General features: G+C 34.0%; 1 protein-coding gene across 4 annotated transcripts in view; it reads left to right on the forward strand.

Annotated features, from left to right (window-relative positions):
- EXOC6B (exocyst complex component 6B) overlaps positions 1-21873 on the forward strand; it is a 529977-nt gene that overhangs the window by 208646 nt on the left and 299458 nt on the right. For all 4 annotated transcript variants that reach the window (XM_080685494.1, XM_080685493.1, XM_080685495.1 and 1 more), the window contains one exon: positions 13151-13219. In XM_080685494.1, coding sequence (XP_080541620.1) covers positions 13151-13219 — 69 coding nt within the window. The remainder of the gene's footprint in view (positions 1-13150; positions 13220-21873) is intronic.

The following is a 21873-nucleotide window of genomic DNA, read 5'->3' on the forward strand; positions in this document are numbered from 1 at the left end:
AACCATCTCACATGTTGAACCAATTGAAAGAGTCAGCCTCTTGATTGATGATAAGTGTTGCAGAAAAAGTATTCCCCCATAAAATTATCTGTGTTTGATTTTTGTCTAAGCCCGTGGTCAGCAAACTGCAGCTCGCGAGCCACATGCGGCTCTTTGGCCCCTTGAGTGTGGCTCTTCCACAAAATACCACGGCCTGGGCGAGTCTATTTTGAAGAAGTGGCGTTAGAAGAAGTTTAAGTTTAAAAAATTTGGCTCTCAAAAGAAATTTCAATCGTTGTACTGTTGATATTTGGCTCTGGTGACTAATGAGTTTGCCAACCACTGGCTAAGCTAATGAAAGGGTCACCTTAATTAAGGTAAGGGCTTTTTTTATTTTTATTTTTCCATCTCATATAAACTTGAACTATATAAACTGCTGATATTTGACCATTTTTGATTCATGACTTAATTCAATTGATTTTTAATGGAAATATATATGATTTCAGGAATTTGGTTTGAATCTCTATTTTATCTTATGCTATGTGCAGATGTAATTGCTCTTCTATAAATGTCTAGATAGGACTTAAAATATTTTAGAAGTAGCAAATATTTTAGATTGAGAGTGTATTAATGGATCTAGATTCATCAAGAATGTCATTTTTGAGATATTTGAAGGTAAAATAAAAAGAACCCCAAAGGTGATTTGTAAGAAGAAGGACATAATACCTACTGAGGGTAGGGTTATTGTGAGGATTGATTGTAATAATGTGTGTAAAGCTCTTTTCACAGTACTTGGGACACACAATAACTACCATCTATAATAATATCTATAATAATAAAAGCATAATATGCTAATTAGACTGCACGTCCTTCTGGACGACCTTCCAGATGAAGCCAGGGCTGTAAGGGAAGCCCGGGTCCCGGGTGCGAGAGGGAAGCCTGGGTCCTAGATGTCAGAGGGAAGTCGGTGCCAGCAGCCAGGGGAAGGAAGGCCTACTCTTGCATGAATTTCGTGCATCGGGCCTCTAGTTATATAATAGTTACTAGTTAGGCATTATGGCTGTGTGCTGTTTTTGGAGAATAAACTATAAAAAAGTTGATACAGGTTTTGATAATGTATATTTGTATGGACTGATAAATACCATCTTCTGTAAACAAACAAAAAAACAACAAACTGAAATACTAGTAAAGCAGGGCTTATGATTTCTTCTTTGTTTTTAGGTTCCTTCAGAGCTTTGCATTATTAGAACATGGCATTGTAACACACCTAAGGCATATATTTATTCTAATTTGTTGCTCTTTATTTGTTTACACACTTGTAGAGAGCAGTGGTCAGCATGTTATTCACATGACTCTATATAGTAAGGGTCAAAAGCTCAATGTGATCAAATGATCCACCTCAGGTTTAGCTCTCCATATTTTTGTGCCTCTTTTGAAATATGGAATTATCAGATGGAATTGCTAATTTAAACACAAATGGCAGGTAATATAAAGCTTTTTGAGGTGTCTTAATGATTAGTATAGGTATTTATTTTGAGGTAACAGTATGCATTTGTTTGCTAGAGTTGCCATAACAAAATATGCACAGATTGTATGACTTAAATAACAGAAATTTGTTTTCTCACAGTTCTGGAGGCTGGAAGTCCCAGATTAAAGTGCCATCAGCGTTAGTTTCTCCTTGGCTTGCAGATGGCTACCATCTTGCAGTGTCCTCGCATGGCTATTCTCTGTGCCTCCTCCTGATGTGATTTCCTCTTTTTATAAGGACACCAGTCTATTGTATTAGGGCCTCATCTTATGATTTCATTTAAGGCCCTATCTCCAAATGGAGTCACATTGGATGTTAGGGCTGCAACATATGAATTTTGGGGTTGACACAATTCAGTCTATAACACAGGGTGATTGGAAAGAACAAAAGATTTGTACTTAGAAGGTTTAAGTTCTATCAGCTTTGTGCTATTGGAGCACATTATGCCATATCTCTAAGCATCTTTTTTCTCACCTATAAAAGTACTAAAATTAATTTATGTCAACTTGCTTGGGAAGAATTCTAGTTATTAGGATATTTGATCCAAAATTCAAATATTCATTTTTTACAAAACTTTCTATTGACAGGAAGGTAACAGAAAACGAGGATCATTTCTCAGTAAGCTAAAGTGAATAAGGATGCCACTAGAACTTTAGAATTTAAATCAGAGGTTGCTGATTGGCAGCCCATGGACCAGAAACAATTTACAAAATGGTTGTTGGCTTGCATAGTGCTTAACTTTTTTTAAAAACTAGTTGCCAACTTTTAAAAGTCAATTGAATTCACAAAAAAATCTGTGTTTCCAGCCTAGCCTCTTTCTAAGCATGGTAGTAATAGACTCGCCCTGAGTAGCAATGTTGCTACAAGGGATTAAGTTTTTCCACTAAGCCAAAACCCGTGTTGTATCTACATATTGGCAATTGCCATTGATTGTCACATTTATGCTGTTGTTGAAGGAAATATATTATTTATACTGACTCTATTTAAAAATGTTGAAATGTAAGATAGAATAGACCACATGTTTGAAAAACAATGATGATAACATAGTCTTTTGTAAAAATAAATAATAGTATATTTATTCAGAGAATGCAATTTAAAATGCCGGCCTCCTTCACTTATTCCCAACGCCCACTGACCCCTGTGGGCTTTGAGTTTTTCACTTCTATTCTTAATGAAAACTGATCTGTTAAAGCTGATATACAGTGAAATGAAAAGTTTCATTTAATGATACTCATACATTAAATGTCAATAAAGACAGTTTAGATAAGTTGAATGAAATCGTTATGGCATGCTTGAGATATATTTTGGGTTTCTTAATCCATTTTGTTGATCTTTTAGGTCTGTCCATTGGCAAAATTATATTATGGCTCATATTGACTTAAGATCTTTAAATTTTTCATGTTTTACAAACATTGACCTGCCTTTTCAGATCTTCTAGAATTTCTCCTTTGTATATTCATTGCTTACTCAAACACCCCCTTCACTTAGTGCTAAGTTGCTAATAATACCAAGTAGGCACTGTATAATTTTCTAAAATATCTAATTCTGCTTTTCCCTGACTAGTTTATTCTTACCTCTCCTGTATTACCTTCTTTAAAAAATTATTTTTCTTTTAAAGAGTCTTAAATCTTCTGAAAAGTTACAAGAGTGGTAAGATGAAAGAGTAAAAACAAAAACAAAAACATATATCCACTTACCCCATGCAAAGCTAAGCCATTGCAAGTATTACACTTCATCATATTTGATTCTCAATACAGCCATCTGTAGTTTCCTGAGAATGACATTCTCTTTCATAACCACAATACAATGACCACATGCATAAACTTTACCACTTAATATATAACCCATATACTAATTTCTCCAGTTATTCCAATAATGTCTTTTATAGCAGATTTTTTCTTTCATTTTTCCTGCAGCCATATCCAGACAAGTATCATACATTTTATTTAATTTTTATGTCTGTTTATTCTCTTAAGGTACATTTGGCACATCCTCATGATTAGGTTAAGTTTAATTATTTTTGGCAGGAATATTACAGAAGTAATGTTTTGTTTTTTTCAGTGTTTCACATCAGGAGGCACACAGTGGTTAAGGGGTGTCTGTGAGATAGGTACCTTTCACTCTTTGTAATTAATAAGTGATCTGTGGAGTGATACTTTTAGAGTATGTGACTATCCTGTTCCCTAACAGTTTTTTACTCGTTGGTCTTAGAATTCATTGGTGATTCTTTTCTGAATCATGTGTTACTATGGTGATTATGAAGTAGTGATTTTTCTATTTTTATAATTTCTTTGACAATTAGTTGCATTTTTCTGTAAAGAATAAAATTTTTTTTATCTCCCTCCTATATTTTACTGTAGTATTGGCATATGGGTTCTTATTTTATATACAGTGTGTTATATTCCAATCTTGTCTTTCATTTTTATTCTCTAATTATTCCAAATTTGGCGAGTGTGTGTTTCATCCATTGTCCTTTGACATATCTCCACCAATTTTTTAAATTAAAAATTTTTGGGTGATGTTAGTTAATAAAAGTACATAGATTTCAAGTGTACAATTCTATAATACATCATCTGTGTATTGCATTGTGTGTTTACCACTCAAAGTCAAATCTCCTTTGTCACCATATATTTGATCTCCTTTTTCATTTTCTACTGCTCTACCCCTTTTTCCCTCCGGTAACCACCATACTGTTGTTTGTGTCTATGAGTTTTTGTTTTTCTTGTTTGTTCATTTGTTGCTTTCATTTTTTATGTCCCACACATGAGTAAACTCATATGGTTCTTGACTTTTTGTGTCTGACATTTCACTTAGCATTATATTCTCAAGATTCATCCATGTTGTTACAAATGACAGTATTTTCTCTTATGGTTGATTAATATTCTATTGTATATATGTACCATATCCTCTTTATCCAATAATCTACTGAAGGACACTTTGGTTGTTTCCATGTTTTGACTATCATGAATAATGCTACAATGAACATAAGGGTGCATATATCTTTGCACATAAATGTTTTCAAATTGTTTGAGCAGATATGCAAGAAGGGAGGTTGCTGGGTCATATGGTAACTCTATTTTTAATTTTTTTAGGAACCTCCATACTGTTTTCCATAGTAGCTGTACCAGTTTACATTCCCACCAGCAGTGAATGAGGGTTCCTTTTTCTCCACAACCTCTCCAACACTTGTTATTACTTGTCTTGGTGGTAATAACTGTTCTAACAGGTGTGAGGTGGTATCTTATTGTAATTTTGATTTGCATTTCCCTAATAGCTTCCATCAATTTTTGAGCAATTCATTTTTTGCTCAAGATGCTCTTGGTTCACTCCAGGTTTGGCCTCAGCCCCAGAATCAGCTATTTCTTCAAAGAGCTCTTTTCCTTTTACTGGAGAACGATATTTAGAAACTGAGATGTGGGCATTAGGAATGTTCCTTTGTGGACAGAGCTAAGAAATTTGCATGTCACACCAACACATAGGCAGTTTTATAAATCATGAGTTAAAACTGATGCTTCTAATTGCAACCTGATATCATAGGTAGTATTTTTTCCTATTCTAGATTTATATCTCTAAGAATTATGGTTTCGAGAGGATCTATATATTTATTTATTTGCCTAATCACATAGCACAAAATAGTTCTATCCATAATTGCTTTGCAAATGTTACTAAAAGCAGTAAATTTATTAATTTTGAGATTTTTTTTCAATTCTTTTTATCCTACAATATGGCCCAGTGATGTAATATAGTTCAGAGTATTTTGTTCAAATGTTTCTTGGCTATTTTTTTCTTCTGTGTGATTGTTGCTAAATTGATATATAATTAAAGTTCCCTTGTCTTTATTATCTTTGACTATGTAAAATATGAAATGGTTCAAAAGGCAAAAGTATATAAGAAGATATATTCAGTGAAATCCCTTTCTCCTCTTTGCCCCTTCCACCCTGTTCCTACCCATCCTTTGTAAGTAATGAGTATCCTTTGCGTGTGTGTATCACCTTACAGAACATGACTATTAATAGCATAATACATATATGTTTTTTGTATTTTCTTTTTTTTCAAATTTTATTGGGGTGACATTAGTCAACATGAACATATAGGTTTCATGTGTGGATTACTAATTTACAAAATCTGTATATAGGACCAGGTGCCCACCACCAAAGTCAAATCTTCTCCTGTCACCTCATATTAGGAAACCTTTCTTCCCCTATCACCCCCTTCATCCCCCAGCAACCACCACACTACTGTTTGTGTTTGTAAGTCTCAGTGTTATATTCCACACTAGAGGCCTGATGTATGAATATTTGTGCAAAAATGGGCCTTCCTTCCCCTGGCTGCCGGCACCGCTTTCGCTCTGCCAGAGCTGCCTTTCCGCCTTTGCTCCGGCTTGGAGCCGCCTTTTCACCTTCCCATGCTGCTCAGAGGCCCAGAGCCACTGGGGCGGTGCGGAACACCTGCGTCATCGCCATGGCAACAACACAAGCGTCCCGCCCCGGTTGCTTGGTGCCTGTGTATGCAAATTAACCCACCATCTTTGTTGGGTTAATTTGCATACTGACTCCTGATTGGCTGGTGGTCATTGCGAAGGTATGGTCAATTTGCATCTTTAACTTTCATTAGTGTAGATATGAGTTAAATCATATAGTTCTTAGCTTTCTCTGTTTGACTTATTTCACTTTGCATAATGTTCTCAAGGTCCATCCATATTGTTGTAAATGATGCTATTTCATCCTTTCTTATGGCCGTGTAGTACTCCATTGTGTATATGTACCACGTCTTCTTTATCTAGTCCTCTATCGCAGGGCACTTTGGCTGTTTCCAACTCTTGGCCACCGTGAATAATGCTACAATGAACATAGGAATGCATATATCTCTGCATGTTAATGATTTTGAGTTTTTCAGGTATTTTCTTTTATCTTGAAAATATATCCACATCAGTTCATAGAAATTTTTCTCATTTTACTTTTACTGCTACATAGAACTTTATTAATTGAATGTACTTATGGTTCATTCAGCCAATCTCCTATTTGTGGGTGTTTAATGATTTTCAATATTTCTCTATTAAAATATAGTGTTTCAACTACATAACTTCTAGAATTAGCTAAAAATAATACTGACAATACCAAGTATTGGCAGATTGCAAAGCAACAGGAATTCTTATATATTGCATTAAAAATGCAAAATAGTGTGGACACTTTGGAAAACAGTTAGTAGTATATTATAAAGTTGAACATACACACACACACACACATATATATATATATGTAATATATATATATGATCCAGCAATCTCACTCCTAGGTATTTACTCATTATGTTCACACAAAAATCCATACCTGAATGTTTATAGGAACTTTATTCATTCACACATTGCGAAAAAGTAGAAACAACCCAAGTCCTTCAGTGGGCGAGGGAATAAATGAACTGTGGTATATCCATAACTGGAGTATCACTCTGAAATAAAAAGAAAAGAGCTATAGATACATGAAACAACACAGGCTCATCTGTGTTGGACCTCAAATGCAGTAGATAAATGAAAGAAACCAGATTCAAAGGCTGCATACCATCTGAGTCTATTTATATGACACTCCTAAAAGGGGAGAACTCCAGGGGTATAAAATGGGTCAGTGTTTGCCAAGGGCTGGGTGTCAGGGAACAATTTAAGTACAAAGGGGCATGAGGGAGTTTTTGCAGGTGTTGGAATTTTAAAAATCTAGATTGTGATGATGATTATAGGAATATACGGATTTGTCAAAACTAATTCAATTGTTCACTAGAAAGGGTGCATTGTACTGTATGTAAAACACCTAACACTTAAAAATTTTTTTCAAAATAAGCCCATAACCTGAGAATTGTTTTCCATTTTGTCATAGGTGTATGTTCAGGGTAGGTTCCTAAAAGCAGGACTGTTGATTCAAGGGGTAAATGCACGTGTAGTTTTGTTAGATAATGCCAAATTTTGCTGCATAGAGGTTGTACCATTTCCTAAGTCTCCGCTCTGCAGCAATGTAAGAGGTGCCTATTTACTGACACCTCCTTTAAAGAGAGTATTTTGTTAAGTTTTGAATTTTTGCCAGTTGCATAGATGAAAAATGGTATCTTTGTATATTTTTATTTTTTAAAATTTTTATTATTTTTCCTATTACTCTGGGTGAAATTTAGTATCTTTTAAGTTTGAAGGCTATTTTGTATTATTATTTTTTTTTCCTATAAACTTTCTGCTCATGTATTTTGCCTAATTTTCTACTGATTTTATTTTATTCCTTCAATTTTAATGAGTTCTTTATATATTAGGGATATTAGTTCTTTATCTATAATATCATAACATTTTTTAATTATTTGGATAACCTTAATTTTTCCTTCTCTCAGAACTTTTATACTTAATACCATATTTACTGCTAAATTATCTTTTTTACCTAACAGTTTACAATTTCTTAGACTGCTGTTAAATAAAAACCAGTTGAATTCTTCGCACTCCCCTCCCCCAGTGCTTAGCTTCAAGAAAATAATTCTTGATGGATTATCTTTTGATTTTGGTCACAAAATGCTTTGCAGTGTTTCAGTAAAGAGAAATGGTGATTTTTTTTCCCTTATTCTTTTCTGCTTAGCGCAAACACTTGAGTAAATGAAGTGGTAATCGGTGTAGGGATTTCTCAGAAGGAATCCTAATAATTTATGAGAAGCTCTATACCAAAATCTGGTACTTTTGGGCTAGGGCTCTGGTCAGGGTATTAGAATATTCTTTATAATTTTGTTACTTGTAGTCACTTAGAATCACAGGCCTTTGGTTTGTGGGTGTGTTGTTGGTGTTCAGTCCAGATCTATGAAAGCTTATGTCCAAATGAATTCTATCCTTCTTTTCTCTGAAGTTTTGGAAACAAAGTAGGACAGAAAAGTACACTGGTGAAAAATGTTTGCCAGGTATTTCCTGGCTTCCAGACATAATATGGGCAGTCGAAATTGATCCTCTGAATGCAAAGGCAATGCCCCTTCAGCTAATCATTTGTTCTTGTCTCCCTTCAGAAAGATGCCTGGTACATTTTAATGACTTGAGATCCAACTAATGCTCAGAAATGTGCACCCAACTGTTTTGTGTAAAGTGGTAATCAAAAGTATTTTCAAGAAGGAGAATGACTCAAGTAATTAGTGAGAAGCAGTCTAAATTCCTTGCAAACTTCTGTCATACTCTTTTTGGATGATCCACCTACTTTGAATGATTTCATAAGAAAAAAATAAATGGCCTGTGTGTGTCTCCTGGGACAGCTGTGCGAACAACAGGGCAAGAGCGCACTAATGCATTTCTGTTTTCATGCACTATCTTTCTCAGCAGCGGAGGTAAATTTCTCAGTACATTGGCTTCTACTCTTGAGTGGAGGGCGGCAAGCAATCTTTTCTTGTAGTCTGTTCTTTCCTAATGGTATGCTTGACCAGTAATAAAGCAGGTAGATTTATCAGGAGGTAAATTTCTCAGTACATTGGCTTCTACTCTTGAGTGGAGGGTGGCAAGCAATCCTTTCTTGTAGTCTGTTCTTTCCTAATGGTATGCTTGACAGTAATAAAGCAGGTAGATTTATCAGGTTGTTACCTGTGGAGACTTTTTTCCCTATCTCATTCACTAGTGAGTCTTTTAACATAGTAGAAATAGCTCCTTTTTTAGGGGGCAGGGAGGTGTTAAAAATATTAAATGGATTTATCTGTTAACATTTAAGTGCCATTATTTAGTTTAAAATAAAAATATCCTTTTTTTTCTTTAATAAGTTAAATCATTTTCTTTATTCTGTATGAGAGGAACTTACCCATTAACCTTTAAATTTTCAGATCTTGGACCTGAACTGAGATATATTAAAAAAGAAAAACACCATAAAAGTCAGATCCTGATATTTTACTAGAATTTTCATAATTAAACGTTCATGGTTTTTTTCCAATATTCCCATTTCTACTTGGAATTTTTTTTTTCAATCCTCACCCAAGGATATGCTTTTATTGATTTTAGAGAGAGAGGAAGGGGGAGAGAGAGAGAGAGAGAGAGAGAGAGAGACAGAGACAGAGAAATATGGGTTGGTTGCCTCCCATACAGCCCCTTGACCAGGGATTGAACCCACAACCTAGGTATGTGCCCTGACTGGGAATCAAACCCACAACCTTCTTGGTGTATGGGATGACACTCCAAACAACTGAGCCACCAGGCCAGGGCTCTACTTGTAATTTTTATATCTTCCTCAAAATATATTGTCTGAAGAGGCTTATAAGACTATTTTTTCAGTGTGCCTTTCATTAATCCTTTTTATAAATTTACTTTCTTACTTTAGAGCTTCTTTTGTCTACAGACTCTTTTTAGTCATCTGTACTGGTATAGTGGCATCATTTGTTTGCTAGCTGATGTATTGATAGGATACAAGTCTATTTAACAACAAATATTTTGCAGACAGTAATTAAGAATTATTGTTCTGATGGAAGCTATTAATATTTATCATACAAATGTAAAAGTCATTTGTATGATAAATGTTAGTCATATACATTGGTACTTAGTGATACATGATCTCTAAAAGCTATGTGATTGTGTAATTGCAGAATGTAGTAGTTTCCTTCCTTATATCTACCTCTGAATGTTGTAATTCAGTCATCCCTAAAGTCTTTCACTAGGATATTACTTTAATATCTTAGTTTACATAATATTATCATGTGCTCTGAGGCATCAATTTCTTAGTTACAGAGTCTAAAATCTTATTTTTTGCTTCTCTGAAAATAAAGAGGTTTGAGCTGATAGAAGCCACTAATGCTCTCCATTCAGAAACTATATAGGGAATTAGCTGCTGTCCTTGGTATTGAAATTATTTTGTGTGAATTCATAAGGAAAAGAATTAGTTAAAAAAGCAAAATAATCTTGAATATACTATTTGTGGCTGCGGTTGATATCTTCCTAGATCTATTTGAACTAGGAAAATGCAGACTCCAGTATCTTAATGTCTTGAGTTCCTGACTGCCAGGCAGAGGAAATGTTTAACTATTTTAATCATGTTTCTGTATCTCAGAAAGAAAGCCCTTATGAGAGGAAATGACAACGTCCTACCACAAAGTTATCTCTTATCAGTTATAGTCTCAGTCAATAATGATTTGTCAAACTTGGACGTGTGTAAAATGCAAGGGCTGTGTTATTTACTTTGGAAAGGAAAAATTAGATGAAGCTGATAACAACAGAGTCATGGCTTTTGTTAGGAGACAGAAACCATTAGAGACAGTCATTGTTAGCTTAGGAAAGTGTCCTTGGACCCCTCCCTTTGCCCCAGCTGAAACCTAAACCCACTTGAGTCATTCCTGCAACTTGAGGGAAGGGAGGGACACAGGAGGGGAAGAAGAATGAAGACAGCTTTGACAGGGATTTAGCATTTTAAATGGGGAGCAAAAGGTGGCCCTTAAAACAGACCTATTTATGTGAGTCAGAAAAACTGCCTTTTGTTCTCTTCTCCACCCCCATTTATTTAGATTTTTTGAAAGTTCATTTCTTATCCTTCCAAACGTGTAGCATTCCTTCACGTACAGTGCAGGTTGCTCTATTCCTTTCGCCTTCCCCTAGATGTGATTCTTTTTCATTAGTGAAAGTAGAGAAAACACATCTCGCTCAAAGCAACATGAGTCAGTGCATGCTTTACATACCTTTCTCCTGCACTCTGCTTGGTTCCTCACATAAGGAAGTATGGAGGAAAAATGATTTCTAAATAGTAGGCTATTTTGAAGATAGAGGTAAAGTTTGTGAACAGAAACCCCATTTTGCTCCATCTTTTCTTGTCTAAATTTTTGTCTAGATCTTTTCTTGTCTGGATTTCAAAGCATGCAGTCATGTGCATAGGAGGTCTTAATTGGATTATGGTTTCAGAGCTAAGAAATAGCAAAATCAATATTTCCAGGTCTGGACACTTAAGCAATTGAGTGTGATGTCGAGACAGCCTCACAAAAAATGGTTTTGGTTGTAAAAATTTGCTGGAGATGACAGGAAAGGCCTTTGTCTTCTCTGTATATGTGTGTGTCCTAGGTAAACGAGTCTTATTAGCTCAGTAGTAAGGGGCCCCATTAGCTTATTCATCACAGATTTGTAGAGAAACTATCTCCTAATGTGGATATTTATTCTATAAGGATGGGTCCGACATGTGAAAGGGCCAAGGCTCTGTCTGAAGAGTGCTTGAAGCGGTTTCCTTTTGAATAAAACTATAGGTCTGAGGCAAAGCAAAACAAAAGGAATAAATTGCACAAAGAACATATGAACAAAAATGTGATTGAATTTTTTATTCAAAATTAGGTAAGGAAATATCCTTAACTCTTTGTAAATCTATAATAATAAAAGCGTAATATGCTAATTAGACCGGATGTCCTTCTGGACATCCTTCCAGACGACCTTCGGACGTCCTTCCAGACGACCTGCAGCTGGGGCTGCAGCTGAGGGATCGAGGCAGCCACCACGGCTGCAAGGGAGGGATCGAGGCAGCTGCCGCAGCTGTGAAGGCCTACTCTTGCACTAACTTCATCCATTGGGCCTCTAGTATATTTATAATAAATAATTTTGTAATTATTCTAAATCATTTCCTATACAGATCAAGTTTTTTTTAAATGTTTCTTGTCTTTATATTTCACATGCATGTTTAATCTTTATATAGTTTAAATACTATTATAAATCTGATTTTATCAAGTTTTTCTAGTTTATTTTGAGATTGTCTTTTGCTTAGCTGTAGTTTTCACTGGTAGGGTCTGGTTTTCTGGAAAGACAAATTTCCTTCAGATCTCCATTTTTCAATCAAAGATGCTTTAATGTTGTGGTCATTTCTAGTAAAAGTGCCCCAATGGTCACTTGTTGCTTCATTTTGTGTTAAGATGTGCTTTTGAATCTTACTTTTTCTTTAACTACATGTGCCCATGTGTCTGTAAACTTTATACTCAGTAATGCTGTTTGGGCCATGGTGTAGGATCTGGAGCACCTTACTAGCAATCTTTGAATTCATATAGAAATTTGTTTGAGTGCTTTCAAAATACACAGCACTATGAGATTCTTAAACATGGAAATGTAATCTCTGCCTTCATGGATGCAAGCAAATGAATAAAATTGTCAATAAATTTTGAGCCGATAAACATAGAAGTGCTTATATTCTGATGAATCATACAATTACCAGTGTTATAGTAAAAACTTCAGCTAGGTCTTTTAAAAATATTTATGTTATTTTACTTTTATGCTTTATTTTGTTTTGTTTAATATTTACTTTCATAGTCTTTTTTTATTCTTACTAAATTCCTATGGGTCAACTGATAGTTTCTTTTTTAGTTGAGAAAATTAAGGCCAAAGTAAATTGTGATTTACTTTTGTTGGTCACATAACAAATCAGTTGTAGCACTGCGACTATACTCCAGTTCTTACCTGATGTTTTCTGTTTTACTTTCTCTTTTGATGTACTAGTATAGGTTTAATCTCTAGGTGTTGCTCATTTGCTGGTATTACTTGTAGGTTTGGCTTTTCCATTCTTCATTGTATTTTTTATATGATCTCCCCTCTCTTCTTCCTAGCATAGTTCTTTATTTTTTCCTTACAGTGAGTAGTAAAAATGAATGCATTTGCTATTAAAAGCTTTGTTTGAATATTTTGTGACAATCTTGATTGTTTTGCAGGTACCTGGGACCCAAGATTTGGTGGATTTCTCTCCTGTTTATCGATGTCTACACATATATTCTGTCCTGGTGAGTTTTTATCTGGCTTTGCCTAATAAAAATATATATTGAATTCAAACTCTGCTTTCTCATTTTTGGTATTTTTCTGTTTATTAAGAGTAAAGACAGAAAACTAATACTTAAGGAGTATTAATTATAAAAAAATCTTCTTTTTCTTGAACCTTTTATGGTTGCCATGTAGTATGCCTTAGCTAGTAACATTAATTTCTATGTTTGTAGATTATACCTAAAAATAGTTACACGTTCAGATTTCAGTTCTTAATTTAATAATGTAGTTATTTAAATAACAATAGCCTATATTTACATATTACATTCATATATGTAAAAACTTTTTTTATTCCTGATGACAGTTTTTCCTTTTGTCATACAAAGCATATGGAAAGGGGGGAAATTTTATGGGTGTGAATGGTATTTTAATAAATGAATTGGAATTTATCTCCATCTGTACACCTATGTGCAGACACACAGATATATACAAAGTCAGTAAAAAAAATTAAACTATAAAATTAAAGTATCATGAAAGACAAATTGATGAGAGAAGCCCATTATTGATAATTTTTATAGCAAAGTTCAGTGAAGCTTCTATCATTTTAATATCATTCTAAGCAAAATAAATTTGAGAGTATCTTATTGCCCGGTCCAGTCTGTTATTCATTTTCTTTCTTCATGTATTTAACATATTGTCACTAGGCCATTTCTCCAGATAGTTTGGGACCGGTCTGTGGATTTTTAAAAAATATTTATTTTTATTGATTTCAGAGAGGAAGGAGAGGGAGAGAGAGTTAGAAACATCAATGATGACAGAGAATCATTGAACGGCTGCCTCCTGCACACCCCCAACTGGGGATGGAGCCTGCAACCTGGGCATGCGCCCTTGACCCTTCAGTCCGCAGTCCAATGCTCTATCCACTGAGCAAACCAACTAGAGCTGGTCTGTGGATTTTATGGCCTGCAGTATTTGGTGGTGATCTCATTAGTTTGAGAAAAGAGCTGGTAATGTCCTCTCTTCTATTCTCCTTTCTTTTAGTTCTCCTTGCTGTCCAGGTCCCCCTTCCCCTCTCCATCTATTCTCCTTCTCCACTCCTTTTCTCTATCTATCATTCCTTGTTATATAAAGGTGAAGCAGGATATAGATTGAGATGTATCAAGGCTTTTAAAACAAGTAGACAATTTTTTTTTCAATCTCATGTACAGAGAATTACAGAAATCATATATATCTTATTTAGCAACACAATATTATCATCATTTCATACAAAGCTGCCTTTTGTATTTTATTTTATCATGTTTTTTTTTTTTCCATTTGTCTCTTATCCGCAAGCCCACTTGTCTCCCATCCCTAACTAACTCTAATATGTTTAATATATGGTCATGATTGTGTTTGTGTCCTTGGAAAATTGTGATTTTTTTTTATGTATAGGTGTTTTTAACTTACTCAAATGGTGTTGTCTTATGGATTAAGTTTTACTTCTTGTATTTTTTTTTTAACTCAGCACTATTCCTAATATCTATTCTTGTTATTGTTTGTATATCTAACTCATTGCCTCCCACTTCTGCTTGATAGTTAACTGATGGTTTGTATTTGCTGTTGTAATTATCTATTATGTTAATGATCAACACTTAAATTTGCCTCTAACATTTTTCTGTAACAAATAGTATACCCTTATGGACTAGTGTGTAAGTTGCTATGGTTTCTTTACCTAGGAATGAAATTTCTAGGTCATAAGAAATATGTAAAATACTTAATTTCACTAATTTTTGTTAACCTGATGGATATTGAATGACAGCTGTCTGTTAGCATTTCTCTGATTACTAGTAACATTGTGATTCTCATTTTAGACTTACTATTCATTTAAGGTTTGTCTTCTCTAAACTATCTTTAACCTTTGTTCAATTCTATATTGCATTTTTTTCTGGTAAAACACCTAGAAAATAAATATAATTTTTTCCCTCTGAAATGGCTAGCCTGTTATATATAAAGTAGGTGAAAAGGTTTTTTTTGTTTTGTTTTGTTTCTGTATCACAGTGATTTTTTTTAAATTACATTTGAGATGACATTGATTAATAAGATTATATAGGTTTCAAGTGTACAATTCTATGATACATCATCTGTATGTTGCATTGTGTGCCCACCACCCAAAGTCAAATCTTCTTTGGTCACCATATATTTGATACCCTTTACCATTTACTATCTCCCTAACCCCCTTCCCTCTGGTAACCACCATACTGTTATCTGTGTTTATGAGTTTTTGTTTGTTTTTCTTGTTTATTCATTTGTTGCTTTCAGTTTTATATCCCAGATGAGTGAGATCATATGGTTCTTAACTTTTTCTGTCTGACTTATTTCGCTTAGAATGATATTCTCAAGATTTCTTTTTTAGTTTTCTCTTTTTGCTGGGAAGAGAAATTTCAGAAATTTCTTATATATGGTAGATATTAACAGTTTAAGTTACTGTGAATGTTTTTTTTCCAGTTTGCCACCATATGCTAAACTATGTCTATGTTATTTTTCATGAAAAAGAAATTCTTGATTTTGATATAATCATTCCATGAATTGTAACCTTTCATGTAGTTTGTTTTTTGTTTTTTCTTTTTAACTCCCTTTATATTCGGAGGTCATAGAGCATTCCCTTACATTATCTTTAACATTTTATCATTCACATTTCGATTTTGATCTAGCTTGGGTTCATCATTTTATAAAGTATGAAGTATAGATTGAACTTAATTTTTATATGATAAATTCAGTTTTACCAATCTCATCTATTACATAATTTGTACATCTTCAGTGATTCCTGGTAGTACCTCTGCAATACCCTAAGTATGCATATTCATATGAATCTATTTTTCAGCTCTATAGTTTGTTACATTTGGTTTTTTAACATATCTACATAAAAGGTAAAAGAAGTCCCTTCTCATTTCTTCTCTTTTAAATTGCTTTCACTATTATTGACCTCTACTTTTAAATATATATTTTAGAATCAGTTTTAGTCAATAAAAAAGTACTTCTAGAATTTTGATTTGAATTAATTGAATTTATAGATAAATTTTGGGAAGAATTTATACTTTTATAATGCTGAGTTATCTCATTCATGAAAAAATAAGATCTTTTAAATTATTTAATTGAGCTTTTTTCTTTTTTTTTTCTTTTTTTTTAAAATATATTTTATTGATATTTTACAGAGAGGAAGGGAGAGGGATAGAGAGCTAGAAGAAACATCGATGAGAGAGAAACATCGATCAGCTGCCTCCTGCACACCCCCCACTGGGGATGTGCCCGCAACCCAGGTACATGCCCTTGACCGGAATCGAACCCGGGACCCCTCAGTCCGCAGGCCGACGCTCTATCCACTGAGCCAAACCGGTTTTGGCAGCTCAACCTTTTTTTTATTACAGTTTGTTTTTTAGTTTATGATAGCTTTCTATATAGTTGATCATAATGTCTGTAGATATTGATTTTGTTTCTTTTATTTCTGTTTGTATATATCATTGTTCTTTTGATTGTCTTATTGTATTCACCAGGATCATTATTACCTTGTTGTTTAGGAAGGTGATAGTGTGCATCCTTGTCTGATTTCTAATCTCAAAAGAGAATGTATCTGTAGTTTCTCTCTTAACTGATGTTTACAGTAAGTTTTTGGTAAAGATTCATCTAGTTATTCCTAGACTCCTGAATTATTTAAAATAAAAACATAAATGAGTGTCACATTTTACTGAATTTGTATTCTAGATATATTGATATAATTCTGTGGTTTTTATCCTTTAGTTTATAAATGTGATGAATTTCATTGATAGATTTTTCTGATATTAAACTATCCTTGTATTCTTTAGATAAATCCACGTTGATGAGGAGGTATTACTGCTTTTTTAACATCCAGTGGAATTTGTCTTATTTGTTTATTCACTTATTTTTACTCTTTTTTTTTGGTATATACATATGTATGGTTATAAGTAACACAGGCCTATATTTTTCTTTCTTTTTTTGGTATTGTCTTTATATGGTTTGTAAGCCAGTGTTATACTAGTCTCATTAAAATGGTTGAACATTCTTCCCTTTTCTCTATTTTATGAAATTATTTATATAATATAGGAGTTATCTATTCCTTGAAAGTTGAGTAGAAATTCCATGTACAGTCATATGCATTTTTTTTCTTTGCCACACAACTTTCTTCTTCCTCCCTATCATCCTGATTCCATTTTCCATGATTTTGTTTAGTCTCTTCATTAGCATGTATGGTTATAGGAGTTCATAGTTGTTGTATTTAACCCAAATGTCATTAGAATAAGAACCATATTCACTCATATCAAGTTTCAAGGTTTATTTTAGGCCTCATAATAGCAAAATTAATTGTTTTTTCCTCTCAAATAGTGTGAAGTCTATGAAAATGCATAGTTTGTTTAGTTTAATGTTATATTCTTAATATAAACAACAGTCCTTAACATATGGTAGGTACTTAATGAATGAATAAATAGAAAAGAGGTAGCTGAAGAATGCAGTACATTTGTTTGAACATATGCAAACTCTGACCTTATTATTCACTTACTTATTTACTCAATAAACACTGATTTTCTCTTCTGCATGAAATGAGTTTAGAGAAGCAAGGATAAATGAATAAGTCAAGAACTTCTGCTTTAAAAGGAAATTACAATCTATGATGGCAGAAGTTACAATTTTTGAATGACTATAATATGACAGCACTATATCTCATCACTGTGTGCACGCTAGTTTTTGTCAGATTTTATGATATGAAATTTTAACAAATTTTCCTCAAGTGAGAGCTCTAATAGTGATTCATAAGAGTACTGAAGTAATTTATTTGCACACTTATTAGCTGTCTGGTGTTAGGCAAGTCACTTAAACCTTAGCTTTTCACATGGGGAATGTGATAATAATTACCTGCTTAGTGCAGTTATAGGTATTGTATGAACAGTGCCTGGCCCAGTCTGTGGCACATAACTAGCATTTAATAGAGGACAGTTGAGCTAGCAAAAGTTACGTATTTCTGATGCTGATTATTAGACACATAATTAGTATTTTAAAAAGTATTTGACAAAGTATAGACATGTAGATAGCGGTTCTAATCTCTACCATCAACATAAAAAGTTGGTCAATTATTTAAAATCTATACATTCTTAAGTATACAAAGACTATATAGTCCTAAACTGTGAAGACTGAACAGGAAGACCTTAAGTTGCCCATTTAAAAATAAATTCTACACAGTGGTATTTTGTAATGTTGAGATATTTGATATTCATAACTTTATTGTAACAATTTAATGAGCCAGTGTTTATATGGCAGAAACAGACCTTCTCTCCCATGTTTTCTGATTTTTAAAAGATATAACTTTCCAAAGTGGTAAGACCTCAGTTCTATATTTTTCTGGAATGCATGGTTATCGTTTAAACATTGCTGTTCCAGATTTATAGGGACTTTAAGACCTGTATCTGTATTTCTCAGCTTTTCCTTGAGCTTTGCACTTTTTAGTACATAGTGTACGGAACCGTACCTTTTGGATATTCCATAGGCAGCACAAGCTCTGTGTTTCACAATGAACTCACTGTTCCCACCACCACCTAAAAATTCACTTCTGAATTTACAGTGAGCCCAGATAATAACAGCATCATCTACCTAGTTACCATGCAGAAACCTAGTCTTTTCCTTTTTCTCATACCATATTCAGATCTCCAAATCTTACAAATGTTACCTTGATCTCAAAATTTTCACTTCATTTCATCCTCCCCATCTTAAAATGGTTGCCCTCGTTCAGATTCTTATAGGGATTATTGAAACTAACTGTTCTCTCTACCTTGCAGCATAAACCACTAATTCACTTCGCCCTGTTGTGATAGTAATCTGTCATGCAAATTTGACATATATGTTACTGATTTAAATTCTCTAAGTGGTCATCTGTGGAATAAAATATAGAATTATAGAAGATAATGTAGCATGTTGTAGTTTAGAAGGATTTCCATGTCCTGTCTGTCATATTTCTGCTGCTTACTACCAGCTTTAATGATACATTCTCATCCATTCCTCATACGAGTTCTACTGCCTGAATTACTATTCTCATTTCTTTTTAACTTACTGATTCATATTTATTTCATACTTGTGTTCTCCAGCAAATTTTCCTGACATTTCAGGTTGACGACGATGGACTCTCATCCCCTTTGCACTATTATAGGGCCCAGTCCATGTTTCTGTTAGTGTATATAATGTTATGTTATGTTATGTTATGTTATGTTATGTTATGTTATGTTATATATTATATTATTCTAAATATGTACTCTTTTCCCTCAATAGAGTATAAGCTCTTTTAGGGCAGGTACGATGTTTTATTCATCTTTTTTAGCCCTTGCACTTAGCACTCAGTACTCAATACATGCTTGTTTTTGATTTTGAAAGATACCTGCCCTCCTTTGACCTGCAAATGAATCCAGCATTTTAGTCTCAGGCAGTGTTATACAATATCAGGGCTGGGACTCAGATGAGGGAAAACACTTCTATTGGTGTCCAACGGAAGGATCATAACAGAAGTAACAAAAAGTTCTAATATTTTGTCATTTACAATAGTGTTTATCTGAACTTTTGGCCTGGAGGATAACAAGGCACACTTTGAATAAACATGGCAATATTTATTATTTTTAGTGAAACCGACCTTCCATTCACCCCCCTTTTATGGCTGTGCTGCTTATAAATTCCCAAAGGATTATTTGAAAAATCCTACTTATATCTGCCAGCCTTATCAGTAGGGCAGGAGTTCACGTATTGTAACAGGAGGTCAGACTTCGGTCATGGTCTTATAGATGGGGCCAAGCACCTGTAAATTCTTCCTTTGGTGACTAAAGTGAAGTACAATATCAAACAGGCAGTGAGACTTTTCTAGGAAGTGCTGAACTTTGGCAGGAAGGGCAAACTTTGGCAGGAGGAGGGGAGGGAAGAAAGTGAACAAGGGTCAGATAGTGGTTAATTGAGACTTGGTCCTTGATGTAGTAATGCAATGGAAGTGTGCAAGGCAAAGGTAGATATATTTTATAGAATTATTTTAAACAGCTTTTACTGTTTAACTCTTCATATACAGTTTAGAGATGAGCAGGTAAGGGGCAGGATATAAAACATTTTACAGTTATTAAAGAAAATATTTTTAAGAAGGGATAAAATAAGCTAAAATGTTTTCTGGAATGGAAGTGATAAATAATAATAATAATCTAAGATTCTTGTACATGGCGGGTGGACTATCTCTCTAATGAAGATAAGAAGCCAGTCTGTCTGGCAGATTTTTTTTGTAAATTCTATCAACTCAGTGATGTCTGTCATGTTGATGGGCTCCAAGCCTTGAAACCAGCTCATTTTAGGAAAGATTTGTATGTACTTTTAAGCAACATCTTTCTGACTCTTCTCCAAATTTGCTGCTCACTCACCCTTCTATCACTGAAAGGGTATGTGTAGATATATATATGTGGGTATATATGTATATATCTGTATACATATGTATACACACATACACACACACATATATATCCCATAAGAAGAACTTAGGTGTCATTAAGAGACTGGGGATCAAACCTGTAAATATAACCCTACCCCCAGTCTGTGGGTCTTGTTTATGATCTTATTCTAGTCTTGGTTATCTACATCATCTGTGTATTAACAATTTTTAAAAAATTTCATATTAAAAATGTTGATACATGTACACCTTTGATCTCTGTATTTTTCTGCATGTGTGTTATACTATAATAAAAAGTTTACTTTAAAGATTTCTGACATCTTGGGTTTAGGGATAGAAATTATAGCAACACATGAATTTTTTTTACTAAGCAGCAGCCTCTCAGTATTACATGAATTATGAGAATCTCAGTTGTATCTAATTCCCTTCGATCACTAAAGAAGACTGTAAACCAGCCAAAGATATAAGGAAATGCAGAATGTATTGAATTCATTATTACAAAGGTTCTAGTGCAAGTTCAGTATAATTTTAACTTCCTTGGGCAAAAGGCCTCTGAGAGTTTGATGAAAGCTGTGAACCTTTCCCCCAGACAAAATTCACATAGACACATGCATGTGGAATTTGCTTAGAATTTCAGAGGCTTCCCCAATTTCTGAGTCTTATCCATCTTAGACCTAGAAAGAATCCCTCATCTAAAGGGAACTACAAGGTGAGTTATGTTTTAGGTATCTACTGATTATAGACATGTGCCTCAGAAAAGCTTACCCAGTTCCCCTTTTATGTCTCCTAAGGATTCCCTACCACATTGCCTTTTTCTTAGGTTTTGAAGCCTTGCCAAAATCTAAATTTAAAAGCATATTTCAAAGTGACCTTATTTCTGTGTCATAAATCCTTATTCCCTGAGCAGCCATTATCCATGGCAAGCTGGTCACCTGCTTTTCTGTTAAGAATAAATTAGCCTTAGCACCTAAACTAATTGTTTTGTCCCCTGAATTCTTCTACTTAGAAAGAATCAGAGCAGAGATTTAGGAATAATTATGAGAACTCTAGTCAGTAATTTATGTTCTTGAACATAAGTAATTGTGTTGTTTTAGAATATTTTACTTTTAATAATATCTCTTACTTTTACTAATATCTCTTTCTACTTGGCTATATTTAGGAGAGGTGAATCAGCAGCAGAGCTAGAACTTACCCACAAGCTCTTTACAATCCTTCATGATCATT

Source organism: Plecotus auritus (assembly GCF_963455305.1).
Source record: "Plecotus auritus genome assembly, chromosome: 8".
NCBI classification, from domain to species: Eukaryota; Metazoa; Chordata; class Mammalia; order Chiroptera; family Vespertilionidae; genus Plecotus; species Plecotus auritus.